Genomic DNA, 13,781 nt, shown 5'->3' with positions numbered 1-13,781 from the left:
GTGCCTTAGATTCCCTTCCAGCCTGAGACTGTGGCGACAGATGTGGGCTGAGATCCTGGCTCTGCCTGTCTGTGTCTGAGTCCGTCATTGCAGCTGGACGAGCTCCGGTTCCTGACCTGTAACGTGTTCCCCCCGAGGCCGGGGCTGGTGCTCACCGCCCATCCCACAGACGGGAGTTGTTACCCCGGCAGTGCCCTCAGCCGCCAGGCCGCCAGCTGCCTGCATGGCGGGCACCCCACTCTGCCCTGTATCAGCTCATTCCAGCGATGGACGCTGAGGAGATTTCTGGGAGATCTTTTCCAAAGCGGCCTAAATATTTCAACTTCGTTTCTGAAAATGCCCGGGGTCTCGGTACAGATGCTCAGGGTGGCGGAATGGAAAGCACTGCAGTGTCTGCTAGTTGGAGACGAACAGTTTCCTTCCAATTTCACGGGATCCCTGTCTGTGTGCTGTGAGCTGTTCAGTGGGTCCCGTACCGTGACCGCAGGCTGACCATTATCTTGCAATTGCTCGAGGATTTGCAGAGCCCTCCAGCTCAGAGCCGGCATTCTGAGCAGCCTGCTTCCCACCCTCTGTCACCTGCTCCGCATCCCCCAGTGCCGCTGGCTGCGTGGATGACTCTGACAGTTTCATGACCTAATTGGCCACAATAACTTCGCTTTCCATGAGCTCTGTTCCTGGAAACCTGGACAAAGTCTCGGGCGTCAGAGAACCGGGGCTGCATGGCTCACGCACACGCAGGGACCCTCCCCGTCCCAGAGGCTCGGCTCTGATTTCCAAACCAAGATGGACAGCTGTGACTTGACCCAGTGACTTCCGAACGGAGGGTGGGCGCCAAAGGACCCCACCCTGTAACAGGGCAGGCGCAGTGAGGGCCAACCACCTGCCCGGCCCGGGGGCGGGTCTGGGATCCACATCTCTGCGCACACACAGCCTCGCAGCCGGCAGCATGTGCAGCGAGCTCACCCGGTGGGTGTTACATGACACACGACGGACATGAGTGGCCGAGCCCTGGCCCCCAGCAAACAGGAGAGGACTGTGTACGGACCCACGTCGACGCAGACCTGCTGCGGGGCCTTGGGCCACGTCCCCATTTCTGGGGCCACGTGAGGTGGACAATAGTCCATGACAGTCCTGTGTCCCACTTCACGGCTGGACCCAACTACACCTCCTCCACTTCAGAGGCAGCCACAGCCTCGCAAGCCGCTGTCTGGCTGGAGAACAGGAGCAGGAACAGCCTCGCAGAGCCGCTGTCTGGCTGGAGAATAGGAGCAGGAACAGCCTCGCAGAGCCGCTGTCTGGCTGGATAACGGGAGCAGGGGCTCCACGGAGCTCTGCACAGGTGTGCCCAGCGGCAGCCATAATGAACAAGGTGCTGCAGCCCAGGGCGAGGGGTTCCCGCAAGCAGATCAAGTCTAATGTCCAATGACCTGAATATGGGAAATCACTTTATTCTTAACTAGAGGCCCGGTGCATGAAATTTGTGCACAAGTAGGGTCCCTAGGCCTGGCCGGGGATCAGGGCCGGTTGGGGCCTTCCGGCTGCCGGCTTGGACCTTCCTTCATTCTGCGCCGCCCCCTGGTGGTCAGCACATGTCATAGCGAGCGATTGAACTCCCGGTCTCCTGAATTCTAGGGGAAAATTTGCATATTAGGCCTGTGTATATATATATGTATGTACACACACATATACATCATACACATACACATATGTATATGTATGTGCATATGCATGTATGCATAGATAAGACGAATTTTCTTTTTTTATTTGTTAATCCTCACCCAAGGATATTTTTCCCATTGATTTTTTAGAGAGAGAGAGGAAGGGAGGGGAAGAGACAGAAACATCAATGTGAGAGACACATCGACTGGTTGCCTCCTGTATATGCCCTGACGGGGCCGGGATGAGCCTGCAACCCAGGCGTGTGCCCTTGGCCGGAGTCCAATCCACAACCCTCCCGTCTGCGACCAACACTCCACCCGCTGACCTAGCAGGCGAGGCTGCATTTTTCTTTGCAATGGACTTGTTTCCTAAGGGAGAGGCTGGGAGAGGGAGGAGGCACCGGCGCAGGCAGCCCTCACGTGGAAGAGTCCCAGGGCCTCCCGGTGCTCCAGCCCAGCTCGCTGGGAGTTTAGCACACAGAGCAGCACGTTTAAACCTGCCTGTCAAAATGTTCGCCATCATCACCGAAAGGGCCGTGGAAAACATCAAAGCAAGACTATTCCTCATTGTTCTGAACCTTAACTTCCACATTTACTACCTGGTATGCTGCAGGGAGTTTCTCTTCATTTTCAGGAAAACGTTTCGTTCCACCATAATCTCATTATTTAGAGCTTCTTTTGTGATCTTATCTCAGGGGGTTTTAGTTTCATAAGAAACCTCCAGCTGAGTTGAAATGGAGCATGCATGCTCCCATCCCCAAAAGAATTCCGTTCTGACAAAGTTTAAACCCGCGAGCCGGCGTGGCAGCAGAGCTGAGAGGCGCTGGGGGAGAGGGGTGGGGGGTGCCCCGGGCAGTGAGCAAAGGGCAGAGCCTGGCGCGAGTCGGAGGCAAGCGGCCAGGCCACACTTGGATCACGCCAGCACGTGGCCCTCAGGCCCCTGGTGCTTGATGCTGAGGGACGGCCGACAGTCTTGACCCCACGTGGGGAAGCGGGGTGGCCCCAGGACACACCATATCACGGGAGTCCTGGGAACCCAAACTGCACGAGGACCCCTCCATCCCTCCTGCAGAGGTGCAGGGACTGGCTGCCGTCACCAAGGTTTTCAGGGACGTGGATGGGTCCATGCACGTCTGCAGGGGGGAGGCGAGAGGGCGGGGCCGCCTGCGATGCCCCTCACAGCGGCTCCGAGGAGGGCGCTCCGCGTCAGCAGCTGGTGCGTCTCGCCTAAAACAGGACAGTCATCCCTTCATCCATCACTAGCCTGCGTAGTATCACTGTTCACCTTCGTCCTTTTAAGTCATGGCTTTCAATTCACTTAAAACCATCTGTTTCTTGGAAGACCATGAGATTCACCCCAAAGAACCCACCAGCACATGCTCTTGGGCACCTACACGAACCTCGCTCCTCACATTTAGCAGGAGACCCAGTCGCACCCGCACACCCGTCACCGCGCCCTTCCCTTGCAGGCCTACTGCGACATGGAGTCCTCTGGGGGCGGGTGGACCCTCATCCAGCGACGAGAGGACGGCAGCGTGGACTTCCAGAGGACGTGGAACGAGTACAAAGCGGTATGAACAGTCACTGAGCCACCTGGAAATCTCTTTGTGAAAGTAACTTTCCAGACCCGCACAACTTGCACCACAAACGCAAACCAACCAATGACTCAGGACAAGTTTTTAACCAAAGGGTTGTGTTACCGGGTGTGTCCGCCCCCTCGCCCACCCCCCATTAAAGACCAGCCCTGTCGGTACAGTGTGGGCCACGCCGCGAGACAGAGCGCGTGAGCACGGGGCTCGCGTCCGGGCAGCTCGTGGCTGGCCAGCCCGCTGTCTGGTGCGCTTCGCTGTCCACACACCAGCCGCTGCCCCAGCACGAATTCCCTCCCGTGCAGCTCAGTTCCTTAACACTGGCCTCGCCCGGGCCCCATTCTTCTCTGGAGGACCCCACGTCTCCCAGCACAGTGACATCTGAGGTCGCTGCACGGGAGGGAGGTGGAGGGGTCACTCAGCTCAGACACGGGAGCCCACGGGGAAGCCCATAGGGAAGCCACGGGAAGCCCTCACAGGGGAGCCCACGGGGAACCCCATAGGGAAGCCCACGGGGAAGCCCACAGGGGAGCCCACGGGGAAGCCCATAGGAGAGCCCACGGAGAAGCCCACGGGGAAGCCCACAGGGAAGCCCTCACAGGGGAGCCCTCACAGGGGAGCCCTCACAGGGGAGCCCACGGAGAAGCCCACAGGGGAGCCCACGGGGAAGCCCACAGGAGAGCCCACGGAGAAGCCCACGGGGGAGCCTTCACGGGGAGCCCACGGGGAAGCCCACAGGGAAGCCCACGGGGAAGCCCATAGGAGAGCCCACGGGGGAGTCCACAGGGAAGCCCTCACAGGGGAGCCCACGGGGAAGCCCACAGGGGAGCCCACAGGGAAGCCCATAGGAGAGCCCACGGGGGAGCCTTCACGGGGAGCCCACGGGGAAGCCCACAGGGAAGCCCTCACAGGGGAGCCCACGGGGAAGCCACGGGGACTGACTTCCCGCTCGGGTTGCAGGGCTTCGGGAACCCGGCGGGCGAGCACTGGCTGGGGAACGAGTTTGTCTCCCAGGTGACCGCCCAGAAGCGCTACGTGCTGAGGATCCGCCTGGCTGACTGGGAGGGGAACGAGGCCCAGGCCCTGTACGAGCACTTCTCCCTCTCGGGCGAGGACCTCAACTACAGGTGAGGACTTGCTGGTGCCGTTCCCTGTGGTCACGGGTCCGGCCACCCCGAGAACACCTCTGCTTCCTAGAGCTCTTCGCCCTGTTCCGGGGGCTTCTCCGACAGGGGCCGCTGTGAGGACAGGGTTTGTCTGTGGTCCCTGCTCTCTGTCTGCAAGGAGCCAGCGGCGCGCCTGGCAGGTGCCGGGCACCGACACCCTCCGTGGGCGTGGAGTGTGGCCTACAGGGCAGTCAGGACGGCGTCCTACATCACACACCTAGGGCGGTTTTATTATTCACCAAAGGCTTTCAGACCACTCTGTCTTCTGCAGGTTAAACACACCAAGTTGTATGATTCAGCCCAAGGTCAGGGTGCCTGCCAAGTTCAAAAGTGCAGAATTGGGGGGACGGTGGGCAGTCACCCCTGCAGCGCTCTGCTACGGCTCCCTTGCCCCTCACATTACCTTGCACGCCAGCTGGTGGCACTAATCCTGAACGCTCTGAGAAACAGGGCAACCACGGCCCAGAATTCTCTCTGGCTCTAAAAGCGGTAAGAGCCGAAGGGCAGCAGGGGCTCTGAGAGCCAGGACCTTGAGGCTGTGTGGGTGAGGCTGTGCGGGCGGGTGAGGCTCTGTGGGTGGGTGGGGCTTGCAGAGAAGGCACTTATGGGTGTGTGGTTCCTAAGGACTCAGAATGTGCCCGTGATGGGAACAGGGAGAGGGGGACCTGCAGGAGTGTCCCAGGAGCTGGTCTGAGGGCCCTGTGGATGTCAGCCAACCCCACGCCCCAAGGAGCCTGGCAGGCAGACTGGGGGTGAGTGCCAACCACGCAGCCCACGTGCACCGCCCACGCTGAGGTCGGAGATAAACCACGTGCAGGGGACTTCACGGGAACCGTCACTGCCTGGCACAGCCCCACGCGAACCCTGCCGGGGCGGCTCACACCCTCTGCCACCAGGACAGTCTCGGGCCCGAGCTGGCTCCCAGGGGAGGGACGGCCAGCAGCTGAGCATGCGGGGACCATGCGGGGCCGTGCAGCTCCTCAGCGCTGCCCCCTCCCCCAACCTGGTGCGTTGTAAAGGGCCCAGCAGAGACAGAGACACGCCCGAAAGCAGGCAAGTGACATCCAGCCAGCGCTGACCGCGGTCGGGAGTCCTGGACAGTCCACAGGCCCACAGGGAGAGCGGCTCCCGGAGAGCCTGCCCCCCTCGGGCAGCGGCGAGACAGGTGTCGGGCCTCACCCCCCACCAAGGACGCTCCAAAGATCGAAGCCTCGAGGAATGTTCAGACACCAGTGGTTGGTCACTGTTTTACCTCCAAGCTAAATATTTTGTCAACTGGCAACAGTTAGGAATCTACAACAGAGGAATTTAAAAAAAGAAACACAGAAATTAAGGATTAGACTGTTTATATAAGATTTTAGAAAACGGGTCATTACCCTCGTATGCTGACATTATAAAAATGTTTTAATCTGAGTTGGTTCATAACAGATATTTCCTTTAGAAATGTAACTCCATTTCTGAATGTGCCGTTTTATAAAGCGCGCGTTTGTTTAAAGCACAGTTTAACGCGCTGGCAGTATGAGACAGAGGTCACCCTGAAAACATTACCGTCCCGGTGAAACATGCCTCGTTTTATCAGAACAACTGCCGATGGCTCAGAAAGGCACCCGTCCACGGAAGCTGCAATGTATGGTCCCCAAATGGCAGAAAACTGAAAACCGCACCAGTAAAAGACAATTCTTTTACTAAAACTGAAACTATTTGCACATTAAACTTTATCACTGGCCACTGGTCAGGCCCTGAGGCAGTTCCGTGGACACGGAGATGTCATGTGACCTGCGTGTCCCTCCGCCTTCACTCCTCTGCTCCGCGAAAGGGACGGACAGCAGAGCAGCTGAGTCCTCCAATCCCAAGGCCAGAAGAAAGCGACTTCCTGCCGTGGCCCCACCTGCGAGTCTCACAGAGACGAGTCTCAGAGACAGTCAAAAGCACAGCCCTCCCGGTTTGCTCCCCTTTGGGGAGGCAGGAGGGTGAGGAGGCGGCGGCAGCCTCAGGCTGTGGGAGGCTGAGGAGAGGGCCTGCGAGAAACCCAGGGCCTGAAACCAGCAACGAGCAGGGCCTGCACGAGCCTTTGTGGCAGGCGTGCCGGGGGCCGTGCGGGGACCATGGGGCAGCCGTGTGGCAGGCGTGCCGGGCCATGCGGGGACCGTGTAGGGGCCGTGCGGCAGCCGTGCCGGGGGCCATGTGGAGGCCGTGCAGGGACCATGTAGGGGCCATGCGGCAGGCGTGCGGGGGCCGTGCGAGGACCATGTGGGGACCATGTAGGGGCCATGCGGCAGGCGTGCGGGGGCCGTGCGAGGACCATGTGGGGACCATGTAGGGGCCGTGTGGCAGGCGTGCGGGGGCCGTGCGAGGACCATGTGGGGACCATGTAGGGGCCGTGTGGCAGGCGTGCGGGGGCCGTGCGAGGACCATGTGGGGACCATGTAGGGGCCGTGTGGCAGGCGTGCGGGGGCCGTGCGAGGACCATGTGGGGACCATGTAGGGGCCGTGTGGCAGGCGTGCGGGGGCCGTGCGAGGACCATGTGGGGACCATGTAGGGGCCGTGTGGCAGGCGTGCGGGGGCCGTGCGGGGACCATATGGGGGCCGTGCAGGGCACCTTGGAAACAGGTTAACACTGAAATTCGGAAATTCAGTCAATGCCTATGATCGTGTGTCCAGAGCTGCCACATCTAAAAACTCTGAAATCTAAGTCACTCACACAAAGGTGCCGGGACCAGCGCTTCCTGGACTCCATGGGACAGGCTCCCGCCCGGCCTCCATGGCCGCCGCCTCAGTGAACAGCCCCCCCCCGGAGGAGTGTGTGCCTGGGACCCTGAGGCGTGCGGGCCCGCCCTGCTCCACGACGAGTCCCACCCGGAACCACAACCACCCGTGTGTGGAGACGGGAGCGCGGGCTCTCGGGCTGTGCGGTGTGGACGCTCGCGGGAGGGCCTGGCGGAGCCTGGTCACTCGGTCCCTGACCCATCCCTTCTCCACCCTCGTCCCAATGTGGTTCTTGGAAACAATCTCCCAGGTCGTGGCTGGCAAACGCGTGGGCGTGAGCGGGCGTCAGGGACGCCGTCACCTGGAGCTGGAGTGCGGTCCTCCCTCCGGCTTCGCAGGGTCTGTGCCGTGGACCCCAGGACGGGCAGACCCGGTGCCCAGGCTCCACACCCCACCCAGCACGTGGACCCTGCTCTCGGCCCCCGGCCAGCCTCCGCCCACGGCTCCCCTGAAGGGGGTTTGCCCACCGCCTCCGCGTCCCATTCCCTCCCAGCATAGGCACAGGCCAGCCAGACGCTGCTGCCTTTGACAGGAGGGGCCGTGCCCACTGTCTCGCGGGTCAGCACCTCTGTTCCTTCCCCAGTGCCCAGCGGGTGCCTGACCGACTGCACAGACACCGGGCACAGCAGCACGAGGACTCGACTGCCTCTCGGTGCTGTGGCTCTGCTCTAGACCCAGTGCCCCTTGCTCGCTCCTGCTGGCCTCCCGCCCACTCCCACCGACAACGGTGCTGAGGTCGTCCCGTCACCACGACGCGGTCCTGTCTGGGTGAAGCCTGCAGACCTGGACAGAGCCCCCCTCCTCCCCCCCCACGCGCAGCCCCCTTCCTGTTTATCTCAGAGCGGCAGGAAAATGAGTGGAAGGGCCCAAGTCCCGCTGAGGCCTGTGCCAGTGATATCCGCGGCAGGTTTCCCCAAACACGCTCTGCCTAGGGACCTGACGATAAGCGGGTTCCTGTTTATTCCGGTGGGAATGCTCGGTCCAGGCTGCTGGGGCACAGCGGGCCCGGCGCCCTTGGGCAGAACGGCTTCTTTGTGGGAAGTGTTCCTCGGCGACACAAACCCCCGCTCATCCCCCCTCTTCTCCCCTCCGTGCCCCCAGGATCCACCTGAAGGGCCTCACGGGGTCGGCCGGCAAGATCAGCAGCATCAGCCAGCCGGGGAGCGACTTCAGCACCAAGGACGCGGACAAGGACCGGTGCATCTGCAAGTGTGCGCAGATGCTCACGGGAGGTAGGCCCTTCCTGCTTGTGTGGGCGAGGGCCCTGCACCGGCCGGGAGATGACAACATCCACATCCATAGACAGGCCTGCCCGCGGGAGACGCTCGCTTTCCGCTTGTCCACCTGGAGCTGCTCCCGCAGGATAGAACTCACGGACAGGTGACTCAGTCCCGGGGCCACATCGCAGAACATAACAATGTAAACACTGCACCAGAGTATTTTCCAAAGAAACAAAACATCCAGCTACAAGTACAGCCCCTGCCCCAACCCCGCCCGAGCAAACACTGCGTGAGGTTCATTCACACCAACAGCCACGCTCCCGCCTTCCGTGTCTTAGTTTCATATAAATGGCATCACTCTCTCTGTCCTTCCAACACGATGTTTCAGGATTTACTCAGAACCACGCCCTCTCTGCAAACCTGGGCACCTGTGGGCTGGGTCAGGGTGAGAGCAGGTGCCAGGCACTGGGTGCCACTGGGTGCGGATGGGGACCCAGCCCCCGCTGTGCCACACACTCACCCAGCTTCACCCAGCTAGCACTGCTACGGCCTTAAATTTTTCTATCTAGCTCCACTGGACACTTAAAACTTGGGGTTATATTTTAAACAAAAAGAATTTCTCAGGGGGCGGGGGGAGCCTGGATCAGTCCAGTTCACTGAGCTGGGGAACTGGAAAGGGTGTGGCTGCCGAGAGCCACCCCGAGGCCTTGGTGTCCCCGTCCAGATGTTCTGACTCCCGTGCGTGGCCGTGGCCTCCCCTCCCAGAGCCAGAGCAAAGGGGAGAAGCCTGTCCGAGCCCCGCTCACAGTGCAGGGGGCACCCTCCCTTCTGCGGCCCCACCCAGGGCACTCAGGACACCCTCACGTAAAATGCAGTGAGTGTGCCGCGTGGACCGGCGGGTGCTGCTCCCGGGAGGGTGGCCCATCCTCACCCTCTGCTGCACTTCACAGGCTGGTGGTTCGACGCGTGTGGCCCCTCCAACCTGAACGGAATGTACTACCCGCAGAGGCAGAGCACCAACAGGTTCAACGGCATCAAGTGGTACTACTGGAAGGGCTCGGGCTACTCGCTCAAGGCCACGGCCATGATGATCCGGCCTGCGGATTTCTGAGGCCTGCGCCTGCGGTACCCCTCCACCTGAACCCAGGGGACACAGCTGCGTCGTCCCTCCACCCCAGAGGGACATGCCCGGGGCCTGAGTCAGAGCCCTCGAAACTCCCCACGGACACCTGCCCTGCTTGGCAACCCCAGCACAGCCCGACCTTCACCTCGTGACCTGCAGGCGTCTGCGCAGATGAGCTTAAGCTGCAAATGAGAAGGTGGCTCGCGGGCTCCGTGTCACACCGTGTCAAGCACATCAGTGAATAACTGGAAACAGCTCTGGGCTCCGGGGTCGTCTGGCTGCACCCACGCCCCACCCCGTGCACAGACTCAGGGGCTCCCTGGGAGGGTCACAGTGTCTTTGCCCTCCTCTTGGGTGCTTTACATTTTCATCTGAAAATAGCGTATTTGCATAGGCGTCGCCAGCTTAGTTCTAAGCTAATGCTCAAAAACACATGTCAAGTTTATACGGAGAAATTCCCAGGATGTATTCTTTTATTTTATGTAAAGATTGTACTACTTTTTTTGCTGCCTGTTAACTATGAAGTTATTTTAGTAATTAAATATAACTTATGAGATGACGACATTGAACTTTCATGATAATATTTACAATCCCATTTAATTCCAAATCAACGGCCGTGCGTCCTGACCAGGACTCTCCCTCTCAGGACAGACCCGCCCTCACCCACCAGCCCCCCGGGGGCTCTTCCCTGCGGGGCGGGCAGGCCGAGGAGGGGAAGCCCAGACGTGGGGCGTGCACGAAGCTGTACCGCTCGAGCTAAACGCCCTCCTTAAGTTATTTCAGGAAAAAAGAAATCTGTATTAGTACGGTATTTACAAATGTCTACCAGGAAACTTTGAAAAAGGGGTTTTGACGCACAAAACCGAAATCTGGTGCTCACCTCGCAGTCGCTCGCCCAGGCCGCACCCAGGCCCCGACCAGGTCTGACGCGGCAGCTGCCCCACGGTGAGCACGGCCGCTCTGAGCTGCGAGGCCCTCGGGCATCTGGTTTCCACCCAGTTGCCAGGCAGCTCAGCCAGCTGGACAACCAGCCACTGTTCACGGGTCTTCACCCTCTTCCGTCCCCCACCGCCGTGTCCCTTAGTCCGTGCTCTTCTCTAACTGCTGTGGCCCCACAGGCCGCCTGCCCCCGCAGCTCATCACAGACCGGCCGGTCGGGCGCGCTCCTCGCTCCGTCCCTCTGACCAGCGTGAGGCTTTATAGCCCATCAGAGGCGCCCGCCTGTGTGGAGGTGAGAGCATCGATGAGACACACGGCCGGAAGGGGCAGCACGTTCCAGGTCTCAGTGAGCCCGCGGCAGAGCGAGGGGAGGCCGACACGGGAGAGGCCGGCAACGCCACCACGCACACGGCTCGCCCACGCAGGCAGGTGGGTCAGGCGCATTTAACGGCGACCCGCCCGGCGCACGCGGGGCTGCCCGTACTCTCGTGCGGAGGGGACCTGGTGCGTGACTCTACGCTTCACTTCCTTACATGGATGTCAAAGGGCCGCGCCGAGAGGACATTTTTCTCTCCTTAAGAAAACATTTATGAAGTTGACAGGAAATCAAAGCAGTCATCTTACAAATGAAAACAAAACAACCCAACAAGCTGAGAGCCACAGCGATTCAGGGCAGAGGGCAATGTCTTGTCACGTGATCATCACCCCAAACACTCGAGCGGCCAAAACGCACCAAGGCTGGTGCCGAGACCATCGCCGTCCGTCTTCCAGGTCATAACCTTCTGCGTGAACAAACCGTCACACACCAGTCGACAGCTGCGCGGTCCTGCTCCCCAGCCGCCCGAGACCACCTGCGGGATCAGGCCTCAGCCTTCGGAAACCAGGCCCCGGAGCCTACCCATCCATCGGGAGTTTAGGGAAACGGGAAAACAAAGCCGCGGCACACTGCAGGAGGCCACGTTTTCACACCGATCAGTTCTGTCTCTACGGGCAGCGACAGCATCACCTTTCAAAGCTGCGAGCGAGATACAGAGTTCCTTTTCAAGACCCCGCCTTCTCACTTTTGTTTCTCAGTCCCGAGGGCTCCATAATTAAGACTTTTTGAGAATGCATTTCTCAAAACTTTTTGCAAAGATTTTCACATTTGTTCTCACAGATAAACAGATTAAAAAGTATTCAGTTCTGTGGATGTTTTAAGTTTTTTTAGTTATGGGCATAAGTGTTCTGATTTAATAAACATCTGAGCCCTCAGCTTCGCTAATAACAGTTTCTCAGGAAATTGTAGTTGTGGCTCCACCACAAAGTAACGCGTGACTCACCGGAGCGGCAGGAAAGGAGTCGGAGAGCTCGAAGGGCTCCTCAGAGATCCAGTGACCCAGCTCCAAAGACCACAGGACCTGCAACGGCACAGAAAGCAGCATTTCAAATATTTATGTTAAATATTCTGCGTGAATAACAAGCCATCTCGAAGATCGAGCAAAAGGAAAACCCAGCGGCGAGTGCACCCCCAGATCGGAGCAGGCGTGTGCTGCACCCCAAAGGGCCCCAGCACCTCCAGCTGCACACACGGCACACGGGTAAGGGCCTGGCCAGGTGACGTCGCGTGCTGACTGGACGCCAGGGCTATTGTCCCATGGAGGCCAAGGACGGCCAGAGACCACCCTGCTCCTGGACCCGGACCAGGACGTTTCTTTAAGGCGACACGTTTCCAACTTAAGGGGGCAGGCGGACGATGCTCAGGAAGTGTTTCCAGTCTTATTAAAAAGAAAGGCACACAAATTAGGGGAAGACAGGCCACAGGCCTAAACGTATGCAGCAGCCCCGTGGTGTGTGACTGTTCCTAACATCGTCTGACTTTCAGAAGTTCCCCGGAGCACACGTGAGACTCCCCGACTGTGAAGAGGACGTAGCTCATGAACACGCTTCCAGCAGCTGCAGCATCTGAATCCACTCATTCAAACAATCAAAACGACGTTTTCATTTTGATTCAGCAACGCCCGAGGCTCGGGCGCCGTCTGCTCTGTGACCGAACCCCTCCAGCCTGTCTCTACGCTCCGGCAGGATTCACAACCGGAGTCACCACATAACGCACGTGTCAGTCACGCCACGTCTGATATCCCTTCTTCCCGCAGTGGCTGCACAGAGCTACGTCCTTGTGGCTGAACTGCTGGCGATGGGGCGGAAGCCTCCCTTTGGGAGTTCCTACAGCTCAGCACCATCTACGGGAGCCGGCCTGAAGCATCCCCTCCTGCCAGCACAGCCAGCACGACCCACACTGGACAGCCACGCTGTTTCTAAGCGCAAGTGCGTGTGGCAGGGAGGTCGGGCACAGGGCACGGGGTCCGAATGCTACCCCCAGCACTGGCCTGGGCCCGACAGACACGTGGAGTCACCCACAGCTCTTTCCTGGCTCATATATCGCTCATCTGTGACCATGAACAGGATCCCACGCCAGGTCCTGGAAATACACCCAGACCCCGAGGAGGCCAGGCTCCGTGGGAGGCGGGGGGGGGGGGGGGGCGGACCACAGGGGGTGCTCCAGCACAGGCCGTGGGAACCCAGAAGGGAAGCCAAATGGCTGCCTAGCAGGGGTGGGGAACCTTTCTCGCCAAGGGCCGTTGGGAGATTTACAGCATCATCCTTGGGCCACACAACATTAGCAACTGACTTGGTCCAACATTTAATGAACTCGGCAGGGCCAGACCAAACGATTTCCTGGGCCTGAGACCCATGGACGCGAGGCTCCCCACCCTGGTCTAGGAGAACCCAGAAAGGGTCGGCCACGAGCTGACGTTTACACGGAGCTCAGCAGACAAGGGGGAGGGGACGCCAGCGGAGAGAGGACTCCAGCCAAGACGGCCCCTTTTCCGGCTGGAGTGGGGGTGCTCTAGAAGAAGGGTAGGAAGATGGGGGGGCCATTGGGGAGGCATGAGAGATGCTGTTTCTTTCCCCGTGTGCTGGGGGCCTCGGCTCGGAGCAAGAGGATCAGGAGAACAGCCAGCAGCGCGCTCCCGGGCTGGGCCCTCCACGGCCTGGGGGCAGCAGGCCCAGGGTGCCGGCCTCCGTGGGAGCGGGGGCGCAGGCTGTGTGCTCGGGACCCACTCCGCCTCCAGGTGGTCCTGTGAGGCCGCCAGCACTTTGCCAATTAGGCCGCTTGTTGGTTGTCCCTGGTTTTCACTGCCTGACCAGCATTAAAAAAAAAAAAAGACTTGGGAAGTTCAGTGAAAGGAGGTTGGATAAGTATGGAAACTCGACCCTGAGCCATGCTTCCCCGCTCTCTCTGGGTGGTTAAACACTCAGAACAACTGTGTTCCTG

The 13,781-nt window shown here is 59.8% G+C and overlaps 2 protein-coding genes across 5 annotated transcripts in view; one reads left to right on the top strand and one right to left on the bottom strand.

Moving 5' to 3' along the window:
- ANGPT2 (angiopoietin 2) overlaps positions 1 to 10,052 on the top strand; it is a 41,962-nt gene extending 31,910 nt beyond the window's left edge. The window contains exons 6-9 of one of the 2 annotated variants that reach the window (XM_036303910.1): positions 3,131 to 3,232; positions 4,211 to 4,377; positions 8,285 to 8,415; positions 9,354 to 10,052. In XM_036303910.1, the coding sequence (XP_036159803.1) occupies positions 3,131 to 3,232; positions 4,211 to 4,377; positions 8,285 to 8,415; positions 9,354 to 9,514 (561 nt within the window). In that variant the 3' untranslated portion in view covers positions 9,515 to 10,052. The remainder of the gene's footprint in view (positions 1 to 3,130; positions 3,233 to 4,210; positions 4,378 to 8,284; positions 8,416 to 9,353) is intronic. The other variant, XM_036303909.1, reaches the window with a different exon arrangement.
- MCPH1 (microcephalin 1) overlaps positions 1 to 13,781 on the bottom strand; it is a 99,601-nt gene that overhangs the window by 55,833 nt on the left and 29,987 nt on the right. For 2 of the 3 annotated variants that reach the window (XM_036303908.1, XM_036303906.1), the window contains exon 12: positions 11,785 to 11,862. In XM_036303908.1, the coding sequence (XP_036159801.1) occupies positions 11,785 to 11,862 (78 nt within the window). Of the gene's footprint in view, positions 1 to 10,261; positions 11,481 to 11,784; positions 11,863 to 13,781 lie in introns of those variants that run through there. The other variant, XM_036303907.1, reaches the window with a different exon arrangement.

The sequence above is a fragment of the Myotis myotis genome, unplaced genomic scaffold (genome assembly GCF_014108235.1).
Source record: "Myotis myotis isolate mMyoMyo1 unplaced genomic scaffold, mMyoMyo1.p scaffold_m19_p_39, whole genome shotgun sequence".
Taxonomy (NCBI): Eukaryota; Metazoa; Chordata; class Mammalia; order Chiroptera; family Vespertilionidae; genus Myotis; species Myotis myotis.
This window is presented reverse-complemented; position numbering and strand designations above follow the sequence as displayed.